At 37.2% G+C, this 16,803-nt stretch overlaps 1 protein-coding gene across 1 annotated transcript; it reads right to left on the reverse strand.

The window, feature by feature from the left end:
- Window positions 1-15,230: 15,230 nt before the first annotated feature.
- Window positions 15,231-16,016, reverse strand: LOC108680759 (putative uncharacterized protein DDB_G0283431). Its single transcript, XM_018169655.1, has 2 exons — window positions 16,013-16,016; window positions 15,231-15,523 (listed from the first exon to the last, which is right to left on the reverse strand). The coding sequence occupies exons 1-2, from the start codon at window positions 16,014-16,016 to the stop codon at window positions 15,231-15,233; spliced, it is 297 nt and encodes a 98-aa protein (XP_018025144.1).
- Between the last annotated feature and the right edge of the window lie 787 nt (window positions 16,017-16,803).

A 16,803-nucleotide genomic window follows, 5' to 3' on the forward strand; every position in this document is an offset into this window, starting at 1 on the left:
GGGTAATTTACATCCAGCTCACTCATCATCACATGGGGTACTCATCACTGATCCACGCTCTGGGGGACTTATTTATTTATCCACTTCCAAGAGTACACGTCCTAAAGCCACCTGAGTGTCTTTAAAGCAAATTCGTAAATTCATGAAGTAATTTGAATTTAAAGCGTTCCTTTGTTCCTTTAGGCGTTTGTCAGGCAGATGGTTGGGCCGCATCTGCAGCGGTCGATTAATAATGAGTTAGAAGGACGGGGTGAGGGTCGAGGGAGAGTGAGGGGGTCGAGGGTGAATTAGAGGGCCGAGGGTGAGGGTCAGTGGACGAGGGGAGCGACATCCCAGCAAAATGGACGCCGTCGGTCCTGCAGAAATGTTCCCTGATTCTCGGCCTAGGAGGCGAAATGCAAAATGCACGCGAGGTCTGCACCACATAATTCAAATGCGAGCTAAAGTCCGAAGGAAATTTATCGCTTGATATTGTGATGTCGGGAAATTCGATCATATCAGATATGGGTAGTTCAATTGATGGAATTTGCATCTAACATTGTTGAATGTCAAGACGAAATAAAAAAAATGTAAACAAATTATCTGAGCTTCGTGGAATAATATTTTGCTTATGCGATCTAAAATGTCATCGGAAATCTTTGAATCTTCGTGCAAATGAATAACTGAAATCTGCCCGCATAAACAAAATGTTTACTCGAAAGTGACAAAAAGTTTCATTATATACTCGAAATTTTCTACGCAATTAGTAATACTTCCTTAAGTAGAGTAAATATATTCTCAATGATATTCTATTCAATAAATGGCGTGCAATTGTTTCTATGGGAACGCAATAAAACTTTTCGGAAAAGAGAAGAAAAACAGAAGAAACTGTTGTCTGGGAACAGTTAAGTAGGAATGTAACTTCCTACTTAAGTAAAAATTAAACAGAAGACTACAATAAGGATGCAGCTGCAGACTTCAATAGGAATACAACTGCAGACTTCAATTGGAATGCAACTGCAGACTTCAATTGGAATACAACTGCAAACTTCAATAGGAATACAACTGCAGACTTCAATTGGAATGCAACTGCAGACTTCAATTGGAATACAACTGCAAATTTCAATAGGAATACAACTGCAGACTTTAATAAGAATACAACTGCAGACTTCAATAGGATTGCAACTGTAGACTACAATAGGAATACAACTGCAGACTACAATAGGAATACAACTGCAGACTACAATAGGAATACAACTGCAGACTACAATAGGAATACAACTGCAGACTACAATAGGAATACAACTGCAGACTACAATAGGAATACAACTGCAGACTACAAAAGGAATACAACTGCAGACTTCAATTTGAATACTTTTATGCCTTGGACAAGTGAGCAGCGTGCGTTTGCTGTCGAGGCGGACTCTTCTAATGGCCGTTTTGCAGAGTTGTCTCCGTCTGAGACAAAATTTTTCAAAGCGCCTAATATCCTTGAGAGATTAGCCTTCTTTGGCCGGCCCGACCACACGATTTGACTCCGTGTGATTTTTTATGTGTTTTCTTAAATCAATAATTGTTAACGCCCTGCCATGTCACCAACATACCCGTCAATATGCTTCAGCGAGTTGAACGGACCTTCAAAAATCGACTAACTGAATGCACTGACCATGGCCGGGTGCCGTCATTTATACGATGTCTTCTTTAAAACTAAACCATACAAAAACTCGGGTAATGTTTTTTCTATTAAACTCATATTGTAATGACATATTTACTAGTTCTTCATGTTTTTGACCTTTCAAATCAAGAAGTTTTCGTGAATCATCATGTATCAACACAACTGCGGACTGCCTGCACAGCAGTTTACACTCTGGCACAACATTTTCCTGCGTACAGTGTTTAACAATAGAAAACGCGTCCTGCCAAATAAAATATCCCAACAATATTACGTCGTCCATTTTCAGCGCATTTTCTCATTTATGCAAAAAATGCACTATTGTGCTCGCCATGTCCGTCTGTCTGTCTGTCTGTTCGTCCGTCCGTGACCTCAAGTTTTCATCGACGAGAAAATGCGCTCTCTGTCACTCACTGCAGTGAGTACTGAGTTATATTTTTCATTTTTTGCTGGTATCAATACTTTTCCTGTGACAATACAAAGAATGAAAAAAACGAACATGCAGAGTGTATAATTTTTGTTCATGCGCGTGCTTGATGAGCTACGCTCGTGACGAAACAATACATCTCATGCTGTACAATATGAGGTGTCCAGTATTGTATGACAATAATAGTCGGTCGTGTTACAATGAGACTCTTTCCTTACATAAAATCATGAGACGTTGCTCATGTAACAAGTGATAAACATCGTTTGTATCTAGGAAATTACTCCCGTGTATAACAATTCAATACGTCAGACGGATAGCAATACATTATATCGTCCTGCATATGAAAATATCATGATTTACGCTCTTAACAAAATGTAAGTACGTAATACGTCGCACTTATTGCAGGGTATTAATTCTCAGGTGTTACAATAATTACCCATCTTACATGTCACTATATAATTTGTGTAAAATATGAATATCCATCTTTTGCATGACGTTTTAACTTATTGCCTGTAGTTAATACATAGGTATGTTATACTTAGCATTCCTCATAATGTAATAAAAATCAAATATTTACCCATGTAAAATTAATGATTGCTGATGCTGTATCATGCGTATCACCCATGCGTATATTAGCACATTATATCAGCCTGTGAAGTGCGCTTGTTTGACGCGTGTAGAGCGCTTGTCAAACACCTGCTTTGCACGAGCATAACACGTTCATTACGCATTTAGTGGACGTGTATTCCGCCTCTATTGAACGTGTAAAACACCTGTATTACGTCTACATTACGCCTGTATTATGCGTGTATTACGCCTGTATTACGCGTGTATTTCGCATGCATTGCGCGTGTGTCTCGGCCAGATGCGAAACGTAACCTTCAATAAGCCACAAATATAAGTAGTAGCTTATTCGCTCCATATTGTAATGGCCAAAACGCACGAACTGGAAAAAATGTCCATTAGGAATTATTTCATCGAATCAAATATTTTTCTTATATATGATGAAGAGGATTAGAATTTCCTAGAAACACAAGAGTTAGGGAGTAGCTCCAGCCAGAATTCTTGTTCATGACTAGAATATTTGCGACCAAAATGTTTGGGACTAGTTTATTTGGTAGTAGCATAATTCAGACTAAAATATTTGGAACTAGAATATTTGGAACTATAGAATATTTAGGAATATTGAATATTTGGGACTAGAATATTTGGGACAATAGAATATTTGGGAATATAGAATATTTGGGACTAGAATAGTTAAGACTAGAATATTTGGGACTAGCTAGAATATACGGGACTAGAATGTTTGGGACTAGAATATTTGAGACTAGAATTCGCGACAACAATATTATGTACTATAGAATATTTGCCACTAGTATATTTGGGACTAAAATATTTACTTTTTTCTTGCTAGTTGCTAGAAATTAGTTGCTAGTTTATTCCTCGTGGCGTCATTGTTAAACATTCAAATTAACATTATTAAGGCAATTTTTACAATCTTTTCGCTCGAATCTACATTATAATTCCTTGCATATATCTTTTATAGAAATCAGGTCTTGGTTTTTTTGACTATTTTTTTAATTTTTACCTTTAGGACACTCGAATTTCTTTTTCTCATCTGGCGAATTTAATTCCACAATTTTTTTAAATCCAAAATTCTTTGCATTCCAAAATTCTTTGAATTCCATCATTCATTGAATTCCAATATTCTCATATTCTCAATATTCGTCGAATTCCAAAATTTTTTTAACTCCAATTTTTTTTAATACTAAAATTCTATGAATTTCAACATTCCTTGAGTTACAATATTCATGGAATTCCAATATTCTTTGAACCAGCTCAAATAGGCCCGGGACCAACTCATGGGCCCGGTACCAGCAAGCGGGCCCACGACCAGCAAGCGGGCCCGAGACCAGCAAGCGGGCCCGAGACCAGCAAGCGGGCCCGGGACCAGAAAACGGGCCCGTGACCAGCAAGCGGGCCCGGGACCAGCTCGTGGGCCCGGGACCAGCTCGCGGGCCCGGGACCAGCAAGCGGGCCCGGGACCAGATCGCGGGCCCGGGACCAGATCGCGGGCCCGGGACCAGCAAGCGGGCCCGGGACCAGCTCATGGGCCCGGGACCAGCTTGAGTGATCGCTTAAGGTTTTCTCGGCCGCACACATGCGAGTTTTTGTGCAGGAATTAGGCGCGTCGTTGGCGGGAACATTATTGTGAACGCGACGTGTAGAGCCTTCACTAATGTTAGGGTTAAAATTCAAATACTGTACATATATATTAGCGTCATAACCATTCTCAAATGTCAATGTTAAAAAATATCTCCCTCTATACTGCACTTTCATCAAAGTTTTGAAAATGATATTAAAATCCAAAGAGAAAGTCATATAATAGATTTGTTGACCAAATAGTTCCGCAACTGAAGTGCAAGTTCAGCTGATGAATTTAGTCAATATTTATAATATTTTCACGATTCCTTCACAGTTAGTGCGCCGTTCAGAAAAAGGGAATTTTTAAGCCATTTTATTAAAAATGTATTATAATATTTCATTAACTGTTGAGCGTAAATACAGTAATCGTAAGCCATGGACGTGTAGGGGAGAATCTTGGGCAAAAACGCATAGAAACTCGATACGCACCGCGTCTAAAAATCGCTTTGTCAAGAACACGCGGCGCAAAAAGCAAGGTTTGGCCACCGCCGCTGTTGTGTTGGTGTTGCAGTGGAGAACAAACTCTTCATGCGCTCCGTACAACTCTAACACGCACTACAAAAGCAGCGTAAGGGTACAAACCTACCAAAAAAGTACGAGAAAGTCGCATTGTCCAATGCTGGTGCAAAAAACAGACAAGCAATGTCTTCAACCATAGTATGAAGTGCGATGAGGGATATAGTATCTATATAGTATTGGGTGTGATGCTTGAGCTTGTATGTTGTATCGTGTGTGGATACAGTGCCAATATATGTACCATTTCTCTTTGTATTTTGATGTAAATGAAATTTTTAACATACGCTTTTGTTGCAATATGGGAGGTGTGGTTGGAAAAGATACTCTTGCATTCGGCTGAATTATGATTTTATGTAAGAAAAGGTTTCAGTATATATTTATAAAAACGGGCAACCACTTGAATTTAAAGCACGAGCTAACCCTATAAGGAGGAATTATAAAGTATTAAAACCTTTTTATATTTATTAAAATTCGTGCAGACTAAAGACTTAAGTAAGACTAGACCATCTGCGTTTTTGGGGGTTTAGTATTAGGCAGTGGTTAAATAATTGATCAAATAAATTGGATTTTATTTTAAATTAATTTCATCATAATGAAATTATATTAGGAAATTTATTTGATAATACTGAAATTTTTTCCTGTAATGATAAAATATAACAAATATTCTGCACACTCTAAGAATGATGTCAGCTTAAGAAAGTTTTGTTCTAACAATGGATTAATTTCTGGAAGCGTTCACTAGCTTATTTAATAATCATGTACTTTAATTTGCCTGCGTATATAATATTACTAATGTTATAACTACGGCTTCGCTCCGGGCCCAAATTCTACTTAAATCCTTTTCTGTTATCTTAATTCAATTCGCCATTATTTGAATATTAGAATTAAACAATTTTAAATTAAATTATTATAATTGTAAATTATATTATTATAATTTAAAATTAAATTTTTATAATTTTAAATAGAATTATAATAAGTTTAAATAATATATTATCAGCAAACAAATCCACCACATTCACATTACGAGTGGTGCAGGCGGTATTGAATAAAGCGTTGCTCGCACGCGTCGCCCAGACGCCTCACAAAGCCATTATAATAACGTCTCTGACCAACCCATTGCAAAAACACGTCGTCCCGCAGCCTGACCAATATCAACTTACATTCCATATATAGATTATTTCGGACACAAGATTCCCTGTGTATATTCTATGGGTAGATTAGATTCCATATATATATTCTATTTGGTAGATTAGAAGCGTCGGAGTCACACGATCTCCGCCCGCGGTCGGTCCTGTCAAATCTTCAATTTGAGGGACGGACGGTATGGCGAAATTCTAGCAGAATTATAATTAAATTTATTTTGTTGTGGTCCGATTTGGAAGTGTGTTGTTTATTATTTAATTTGGTTTCACTGCATTCAGAATGTTCTGCTTTTTCATTTTTATTTATTATTTAATCTGGTGTCACTGCATTCAGTATTGAATCTTAAATGTTACCACAAAGATCGTTTAGTAATTATATTGTATTCGGTGAAGTTCATCCGAAGTTTCGCTTTCAGCAATTTTACGTATATCTTGGACGATGATTCTTTTCGCATCACTGATAAAATAATATATAAAAATAAATTAATTCAAAATCGATCCCAAAATTTTTCATACTCAAACTATACTAATGAGGATATTGAAAGTATAAAATTTTAACATTGGACTCAAATCTTTATTTATCGCTTTAGGAACGAAACTTTGAAACCGTTAGTGACAAGTGCGCTTTAAAATGACTTCGATGCTACAATATTGTTTTTATTTTATATTATTAATATTAATATAATAGCATATTAACGATTAACCAACAAAGGTTGGTTAATGGTTTTTTTTTTGCATTTGACCTTAACTCTACGCGCTCATAACTCGCGTCGCGCTGCCGTCGCCGTATCTCATTACGTGCAAAAACTAAATCGATGATGCAGTCCCCGTATCTCTGCCCTTCACTTACCCCCTTACTTATCAATCATATCCGCATCATCGACGGCCATCTATAGCTCCCGCATAATTTTTATCAAGATTTATATTCCCACCTCAGTTGTTTGCAGCTCTCACCCTCGCTAAGTCAAAATTTCGATGAAAGTGTCCGTTTTGGAGGACTTGTAACACGATATTCCTGAAGGCATTAACACCCCTTGTTTCTAAGTGAGAATTACTGGAATCGATCGGAATAATAGGAACAAAAAGTATCTTCTGGAAATCCCTGGATGTCGGATCGAAACTAGAGATCTACAGAATTGACTTTTTGTCGCCAAAATTTAGATCGATTCCTGTAATGCCTCACTTCAGAGTTCCGAAAAACTTTGACTACACTCCTAAAATCGATCGACTTGACAGTAACAAAATATTTTTCACGCATTTTGGGAAAAGGCGATTGTGTTGTGTTTTTCACCTTGTTGTAGAATTAGTTCGACTACCCTTCCATTTTTCTTGATCCTCGGGAATTACTTTTTCTCGATTTCGATCCTCATCAATGGTTTAGTTGATAGTATAGATAATGCCATAGATGATTCGTTCCCTTCAAATGCATACGTACACGCGTATGCATTCACATCAAATTGATATTAGACTCGTTATTTTTTGTTGTTACCAAATTGTCAGATCATAACAAGATTTGAAATATGCTAGTATTTCTGTAGTTATATTCAAATCCTGTACTTTGCAAAGCGATTAATATTTTTTGCATGTAAAGAAGACATCTCTTGAAATGGCGTCCGGTAAACGGTGAATTTAATTCAAGCCGTCAAAGATGCAGTGGGGAATGGCAATCAGTTCATGCATGATAGACGTCCCCGCGAGGGTATCCCCTCCGTGGGGACTTGAGTGGATCCGTGTCCGCCAATTGCCATTAAGTGTGTCCATTAATTGCCACTAAGTGTCCCCATTAGTGTCCACTGAACAGGAGCTGTGATTGACGAACGAGCTTATGACCTGCCATTGCCATGACACTCTCCACCTGCGAGGGCCACTTGAATTTTTGATGCCCGCCTAATGCACGCTTGTGCACGCCTAAAATTCAGACAATTCAAGGGAATATTACAGGTAATACACGCGGATTTTACACGTAATACACGCGTAATAGACGCGTAATACCAGCATAGCGAGACCAATCGTACACGTGTAGAATTTCACCGTGAAACAACGGTAATAAAGCACCTAAAAGGGGACGGAAATGCGTGTAATAAAAACTCAATAGGCTGGTTTTGAGTGGTTGTGTGAGTGTTTTACAATTCAAATCACTGTAAATGTATTATCCCCAACATGAGAAAATAACTGAAAATGATGAGTGTATATTTAAGCTTGACTTTATCTACTCGAAATAATTGTAGATTTGAAACCGAAATGCTGAATAAAAATGTTATTAGCCCTCACCCTTTAATCACCCTGCGAGGCTCATGAACTGCTCATAAAAATACACATGAGTTTGTCCAAGCGGGCGGAACATTTCAAAGCAAAGTTTATTGATGAAATTCACGCGTAATACGCAGGTAACGAATACGCAATGCGCACAAAATTGGTGAATCATGAACGTAATCTCATCTTCAGATCGTCTTTTTGCTCAGTCGACTCGGGTCTCAGCTATAGGATGAATGTGTTTTGTTACGCTGTTTGTTGTTCCAACGTCATGGTAAAAAATAAGACATTTATAATATCTATTTAGATATTTTTCCTAAACAATTATTGAAAAATAATTATTAGAGAATTGCAAAACCTTCCAGAACACGGTAACAAAATCAGTTTATAGCTGTGGATCTATAATATCTAACAATATATCCAAAAAACAAACAAACATATTGGCGGTACTTACCATAACACTTCCATCACACTTAAGGAAAAACTACCATAAAATGAGCAGGGTGGCCCAGTGGTTACAGTTCAGAGTATCAAGAGTGGAGCAGAGAGGCGCGGGTTCGATCCCAGCTCTGTGCGCCAGTTTCTGGTCAGAATCGGCGAGGAGGCCCGGCGGTTAAGCACAGCAGAATTGTAGCAGTGAGTTGTGCGTTTGAGACCGCAACAAGCTGTGAATGTTCTGCAATGTTAAGAATGGGCGACAGGCCTACGGCCTAATAACGCTGAAACCGCTATTATTATTATTATTATTATTTATTATTTAGAATTATTATTATTATTATTATTATTATTATTATTATTATTATTATTATTATTATTATTATTAAAAGTTCCACTAAACTTCCATCAAACTTCTATTAAACGTACATAAAACTTCCATCAAACTTTCATGAAACCTCAACTCAAGCAACTTCCATGAAACTTCCATGAAACTTCCATGAAACTTCCACCAAACTTCCACCAAAATTCCATGAAACTTCCACCAAACTTCCATGAAACTTCCATGAAACTTCCACCAAACTTCCGTCAAACTTCTATGAAACTTCCATGAAACTTCCACCTAACTTCCGTGAAACTTACATGAAACTTCCATGAAACTTCCACCAAACTTCTGTGAAACTTCCATGAAACTTCCACCAAACTTCCATGAAACTACCATGAAACTTCCACCAAACTTCCGTGAAACTTCCATGAAACTTCCACCAAACTTTCATGAAACTTCCATGAATTTTCCATGAAACTTCCATCAAACTTCCATCAAACTTCCACAAAACTTCCATCAAACTTCCGTGAAACTTCCATGAAACTTCCATGAAACTTCCACCAAACTTCCGTGTAACTTCCATTAAACTTCCACCAAACTTCCACCAAACTTCCATGAAACTTCCATGAAACTCCTGAAGACTATCCCGTCCCCGGCGAGTTAGTTTCGCGTGTCGGGCGCCATGTTGACACGACCCTCAGGGCGGGCGTCGTCCTCCGACATCTTCGCGTTGTGTCGCCGGCGTCCGGGGCTGCGGCGACATCGCGGCCGCCGGTCCTGCGACGCTGAGTCGTGAATAATAAATGGCCTCATGATGCGGTGGCCTCTGGCATAATGCTGGGGCCTATGAGTGAGGCCACTCACAATGTGGCGGAACTCATAATCCGCTACCTTTACAGGTAATGCTTAACGCTAAATCATAATCATATAGCTCATAATTTGGAGTCTCCTTCGTAATCGCTTGAGACCGTTAACGATTATTTGACTTCTTTATTTATTAATCGTGTGCTTTTTCTTACAATCGTTTGTAATTATTCATAATTGCAAGGCTTCTGTCACTATTTATTTATTTATTATTATTTATATATTATTATTTATTTAATCCTTCAACAATTATTAATCGTGGGCTTTTTCTTACGATCGTTTGTTACTATTGATGATTGCATGACTTTTTTCACATGTTTTTCTTTATATGCGCGAAGTATTGTCTTGGCGAGTAACGCCAAGTAACATGATTGAAGTGACATGTTAACATGTATGAACATTTACTGCAGCAATTTGATGTGCCATTACGGGTTTACATACTAATACGAATGGAGAATAAAGCTGTTCGTCGTCAATCTGTTGATGCATGCCTAGTCCTGCTGATAAACTGAGAATTAGTTAGCTTTTTTGTTAAGGCCTGGAATTATTTAACTGCCAAGTACACTTATTGCAGCCCTAATTCATGAAATTTGGCCCACTAAGTTTAATTTTCATTTGTCCAGCCATGTGAAATATTCAAAGAAGAATTGTTTTGTGGTTCAGGGAATAAACTTTTTAGAATTCACTATTATAAATCAATATGAAATTAATTTTGGAATAGCACTGCTAATGTAAGAAAGTTTGTCGCAGTTGCTGGGCATATCAGTCAGTTTGTCGCAGTTGCTGCAGGGTATGTCAGTCAGTTTGTCGCAGTTGCTGGGCATATCAGTCTGTTTGTCGCAGTTGCTGGGTATGTCAGTCAGTTTGTCGCAGTTGCTGGGCATATCAGGCTGTTTTTTGAAACGCTCGCTATATTTTGCATCCCAGGAGTCTGGTTGAGGCGTCTATCTGATTAAAGCCTGACTCGATCATATTGCACTGAAAGCCTCACCAAATAGCGTTGCTGCCATGCACGTCGCGCTTCTGTCAATTAATGAACCCTGCGGACGTTCGTAATGAATGACATTCTCTCTTGAATGTGCGCGGCTTTCATTCTCTAAGGGATGCTCATGGAAATGTTAGGCTGGTTTTCTAGAAATTATGTACATGCTTAGCTTATTTTGATTAGCAATTGAATCGCGATGAGCAAAATTTTATCCAAAATCAGGTTTCTAGAAAATAAATGATTTTTTTATGGTAGTTTAGACATGACGAAAGGATGGACAGCGATTAAATACATTTAAATTCGATTTTGCTTGAAACTGTTAGAAACATAGAAAGATTTAAGCTTCTGGTGAATTTGTGGGGTAAGCTTTTTTTCGGATGTGTTCAACAAATGAAATTCTTCAATCATTGCTAAAAATGTCTTGACAAAAATATCTCCATACAAAAAATTTAAATTGATCTCATTCTTTAATGAAGATTTTATTTGATAAAACATTCAATATTTTCAATCCTTCTTACCATATGGAGGCCAAAGATATATCAGCAACCAATCAAACAAAGGAATTTTTCAAGCGAATAAATAAACCACGTGTTTTGAACCATGCACCGACCATAGCACTCACTTATTCCAATATTCAGGTAGAAATAACATACCGCTCGATGATTCTATTATTCAGGTAGGAATAATATTACACTCGCTGATTCTAGTATTCAGGCAGGAATAACATTATAAATATTATAGCAATTGTTCCTCTAGGGCGGTAAATTTTGAACCTGTTATTTAGCCCAGCGGCGCAGCGGCGTTCACACGCCCTGCGTTCAGATGCACGAACAATCACAAATTGCTGGTCAATTTTCGGCTATGATCATAATGCTATTCCTACCAGAACTACGTGATGATTTCGTCAATAAAAGGCTCGCTCCCATGCATGCAAATCATGCCAATTTGCCCCCAAATAAGGTGGTGCTGCCTAAACTATTTATGCATGAGAAATAGTTTAAATTGAGTTTTTTTTTGCGAGACAAAAGACAAATTGGTTAATAACTGTTGCTTTGTGTTCTGAAAAAGGAAATAAGTTTTTAGGAAAATGTCAGGCATTTCACAGCTAGGCGCAATAGTTTGTAAAATAATAGGTGCAGTTTTTGTTATAATCTTGATGTTTATCTCCAAGCAAAAGTTACTTGCGTCTTGATTGATTTTCTTCTTTCATGTAAGTTGGAATAGATTTCTTCAATAGAGAAAATTTTATACTAAATATTGGGGAAAAAATTGTTCATTAAATTGTTAAAAAATTACGTAACAGAACTCATTATCTGCATACAATTTTTTCTATAAAATTTCAAACATTTACTTATAAATGAACATTCTCTTGAAATTTCTTTTCTAGATAAAAAATTCACACTTTAAATGATTAAAAATTTGTTTCAATTCATAATTTCGTAAAAATTAATATAATGATTATTCAATTCATTAGCATTTCCACAAAAATAAATCTTTTTCACCAGAAATAAAACTATTTGCTGCGGCTGGGGAAGACATGAAAGAATCAAGACGACGTCTTGTAAGTTGCAGCTTACAACACTCCATGATTGAGTAGGGGTCTTAAGGCTGTAGGGGTCAACTGCTCTTCAATAAGAAATGTTCATACACCGAATAATGTTCATAATACAGTTTTTCTTGCATGAAAAAATTAATAAAAATATTTTGTTGATGAATTTTTGATTTGTGAATAGAAGATTTTTTATTTGGATTTAAAGGAAAATAAATGATTTAACTGAATGACCATGACAATTAGAAATCATGAAATATTCTTGTAAAGATTGAGAATATATATTCTATTGTAAAGATTGTAACCAGATTAGACCTTGATTTAATTTCTATTTATTTTACATATCCGAAACTTAGATCATTACAAGTGATATTGCTATCGTCTTACATATAAATAATTTTTCCTACAGAAAATTAATGAGTCACAATATCCATTAATTTTTTCTAACAGAAAATTAATGAGTCACAATATCCATATAGTGACACTCTTCCGGCACTGATTTATCCTTTCACCGTACCAAACTGGGTCATGATAACTCACACAAAAGCAGAGACTGCACCGCAATTTGGACAAAGGGTCGCTCATATCTCTGAGTGCATGAAGAACTCAAAACCAGGTTTTTACAACTAATGATACTAAATTTATAGAAAAATGGTTTACAAAATACTGTAAACGGATAATAGCTTGTTCGCGAAAAAAGTTCTCCCGTGAAACACGATCTACGTACTACTGTGTTATTTTTAGGTCCTCAGTTTTGTAGGTGTTCGAAATATATTCATTTCACAAGCATTAATTCAATATATATCTATGTATGTATCTATTTGTTGAATTCTATGAATATGTTATGAAATCTACGCATCGTTATAACATAGCCATGATAATATTTCTTATATCTATCCTTGAATTACTTCATAATTTAAATGACTGATTTAATTGATCCATTTCAGTTCTACCAACTCATCTCGAAATATATATATAAATAAACAAAATTTTCCAAGATGTCTACCAATATATATTTATCTTTAGTATATGTGCATGGATTCACTGCACACGGCAATTATTATACATTACCCACAAAAAATGAGTAAAAGCATCGTCATCCCTGATAATTCCGATTTAATATCATTTCTTTCAAGGTTCGTGCAATGCAGGAAGTGAAGTATGTAGAGCGTGAGCCGCAGGTGTTTCCTACCCCACAGCGGCGCTACGTGCGTACGGACGCACGTAGGAATTGCGTACTGAAAATAGACCGTCATTTGAGGCTGTAGGAGCTCACAGTAATGCTCAGCATACAGTTATTTCAATCTTACTGTGATGGCTGCAGTGAAATGCAGTTAATGCAATCCTACTGCGTGCAGTTATTGCAATCTATACTTCACCGTTCGCACTAGAATGTTCAGCAGTTACTACAATCCTGATACAATCAGTATGCATAACGATTGTGTGCTATACATCATAACGATTGTGTGCGATACAATCATAAACGATTGTGTGCTTAGAAACAGTATCTTCAATAATATACATGCAGCTCTACGGAAGCAACAGCATTAGCAGCAATAACAGATGTCGAAGTAGCAGTTATGGTGAAACAATCAGCAATAACAAATGAAACGATATCAACTTAATACACCAGCAGAATCAGCAGCAGCACAAACAACAGAAATAGCAGCAATATGATGAGACAGCAGCTGCAGGAAACAGCCGTGATTACAGCTGCTTGCGTGCAGTCTGCGTTTAAATCTGCGGCGTAGTCTGGCTCGTCTGTTTCCTGCCGCTGAAACAGGAAGACTGACGTATCTATAGACAGGGAAGCAGACGTATCTATAGACAGGCAAGCAGACGTATCTATAGACAGGGAAGCAGACGTATCTATAGACAGGCAAGCAGACGTATCTATAGACAGGGAAACAGACGTATCTATAGACAGGCAAGCAGACGTATCTATAGACAGGCAAGCAGACGTATCTATAGACAGGGAAGCAGACGTATCTATAGACAGGCAAGCAGACGTATCTATAGACAGGCAAGCACACGTATCTATAGACAGGGAAATGGACGTCTCTATATTTTACATCATTCGTATCGATCATAGAACTTCAAAGTTGAGCCGTAATTTTTTTTGCAATTCATTTACGGAACGCCATAACTTTTTTGCTATTCAATTAGCGCAGTCGAGGCTCAACATTTGAAGAAAGGAAATAATTTATGTAGATATTTTCCTGAAGAAATGGCTATTTAAATGGATCACGGCAGGATGAAACCAGAAACAGAATTACACGAAAATTAATACGTTAAACATCATGAATGAACATGAATTTTTGTAGAAGCGATGAATAATAATGTGCTGGATATTTAAACCAATTTGCCGATGAATGCTAGCTTTGATGATGGCAAATAAATTTAAATCACGATGATATCACTTAGGAAATAAATTATCACTGTCGTATTTCTCAAAATTTTACAGGAAAAAAATGCTATGCTCATCAGTTATTACTTTTTACAGGAAACCGCACCAAAAAATAAGATAATTTAAGGAGCGCCTGATATACAACTCAGTCTCCCCGTGCGCGTAAGTTCAGAGAATTGACGCGCATTGCGCACAGGAAATGACGCGCAGATTTTATCGTTAATTAATTAATTTTTTAGGCCTTGAGTGTTTTCCTCATCCTTCCTTCCTGTCAATGCTGCTTTTTCTGGGCATCATTCCGCGCCTCTGTCAATTATTTTATCTAACTCAACATTTTTCTACATCAATAAGAGCGAACTGCTGCTCCTGTTGTTATTGATGATGGCGTTGCTCCAATTACTGTTATTTGTTTTGATTCCTCTTGTTCTCTTCGAAATTCCTGTTGATATAACTGTTGTCGCCATTGCTACATCAATAAATCGGAGTAATCCCTGTTGTTGTCGCTGTTTTGACGCTGCTACTATCGCTGTTGTTGTTGTTGTCGCTGTTTTCCCTGCTACTATTGCTCTTGCAGTTGTTATTGCTGCTGTTGATGTCGCTGTTTTTGACGCTGCTACTATCGCCGTTGTTGTTGTTGTTGTTGTCGCTGTTGTCCCTGCTACTATTGCTCTTGCTGTTGTTGCTGCTGTTGTTGTCGCTGTTGTCGCTGTTTACTCTAGCGTGTCGGGCGTTGCCGCTCCCACGCTGCCGGATTTGGCGCTCGGCTGGTGGCCCCGAGGGTGGGAGAGGGGCAGAGGGGGGGGGGGGGGGGAGGATAGGGAGGGGGTGGATAAAATAGGGAGGAGAAGGGGAGTGGGGTAAGAGGGAAAGTGTGGAAATGAACGTTAAGGGGAAGGAAAAAAGAGTAAAGGGTATAATTATAATAGGGAGGTGGAGGGTAAACGAACTGAAGGATTAGACTCTAAGTTAGTGATGTAGTAATATGATTCCGACATGAGGGGACTATGAAAATGATTGTTATAAGTACATTTCTTGAAATATTATTTTTTGTCGTCATAATAAATAATTTAGCCTGCTCTATGTAGTGGATTACTGGTGCGTTTTGACTATGGTAAAGCCTTGCGCCTTGCGGCAGCGGGTGGTTTCGGCCTGTCAAATGTCAAAGTCAGCTGAGAGCTCTAGCTGTTTTGTTCCAGAAAATTTATGTAAAAATTCAACCTAACATATTTTTTATCAACTATTTGAGGTATAACCCATTTAATTATTCAGTCCGTCCAAACGTAATTTCATTTATTCTGTTCTTAGATTAAAATAATTTAGTTTAGGTTAAATCTTACTACAATTTTCTTTGCTTTTTTTTTCGTTTTCTACATTTTTGATGGTAGACTGAATAATTTGTTATCCGTAATTGGCTCTTTTCGATTATATTCATTATTGCCGAGTAGAAGCCTAGAAAGTGGACATATAAGTTATAACTGATATAAGATCCTCATTGCTGAGAAGCCTGCATAATGAGTTCTTAAAAAAAATTGAAGCACATTCTGCGCAAGCGTTATAACATAGTTTTTTATGTTCATAATGTTATTTTCGAATGCTCTAAAATATATTGTATACAGCCCTACTGGCTAAGGCGCTTCTACAAGTTTAAAGCCTTTTTTTTAAACATGAACAAAGCTCCCTTTCTTACTAAAAATAGTTATTTCGTCATAATAATTCCAGCTGAATAATTCAAATGAGAATATACATCTCGTATCGTCTCGTGTCATGTGTGTTGCGTCGGACTGGCTTCCGTTATTTCCGTAGCTGTCTTCAAGTTAAAGGGCGATTTTAATAATACACAATTCTGATAAGGGTTAATATAATATAGTAATAACATATAATAGGGGTTATAAAAGTAAAATATTAACAAAGGTAATAATATTATATTATGAAATAATATAATACAACATAATAATCTCCTTAACGGGACCGATCTGAAGAAATGAAAAGTTATGAATCAAATTAACTGGCCCAGATTTGTATTAATTCTAATATATATGACCGG

The sequence above is a fragment of the Hyalella azteca genome, unplaced genomic scaffold (assembly GCF_000764305.2).
Source record: "Hyalella azteca isolate HAZT.00-mixed unplaced genomic scaffold, Hazt_2.0.2 contig11006, whole genome shotgun sequence".
NCBI classification, from domain to species: domain Eukaryota; kingdom Metazoa; phylum Arthropoda; class Malacostraca; order Amphipoda; family Hyalellidae; genus Hyalella; species Hyalella azteca.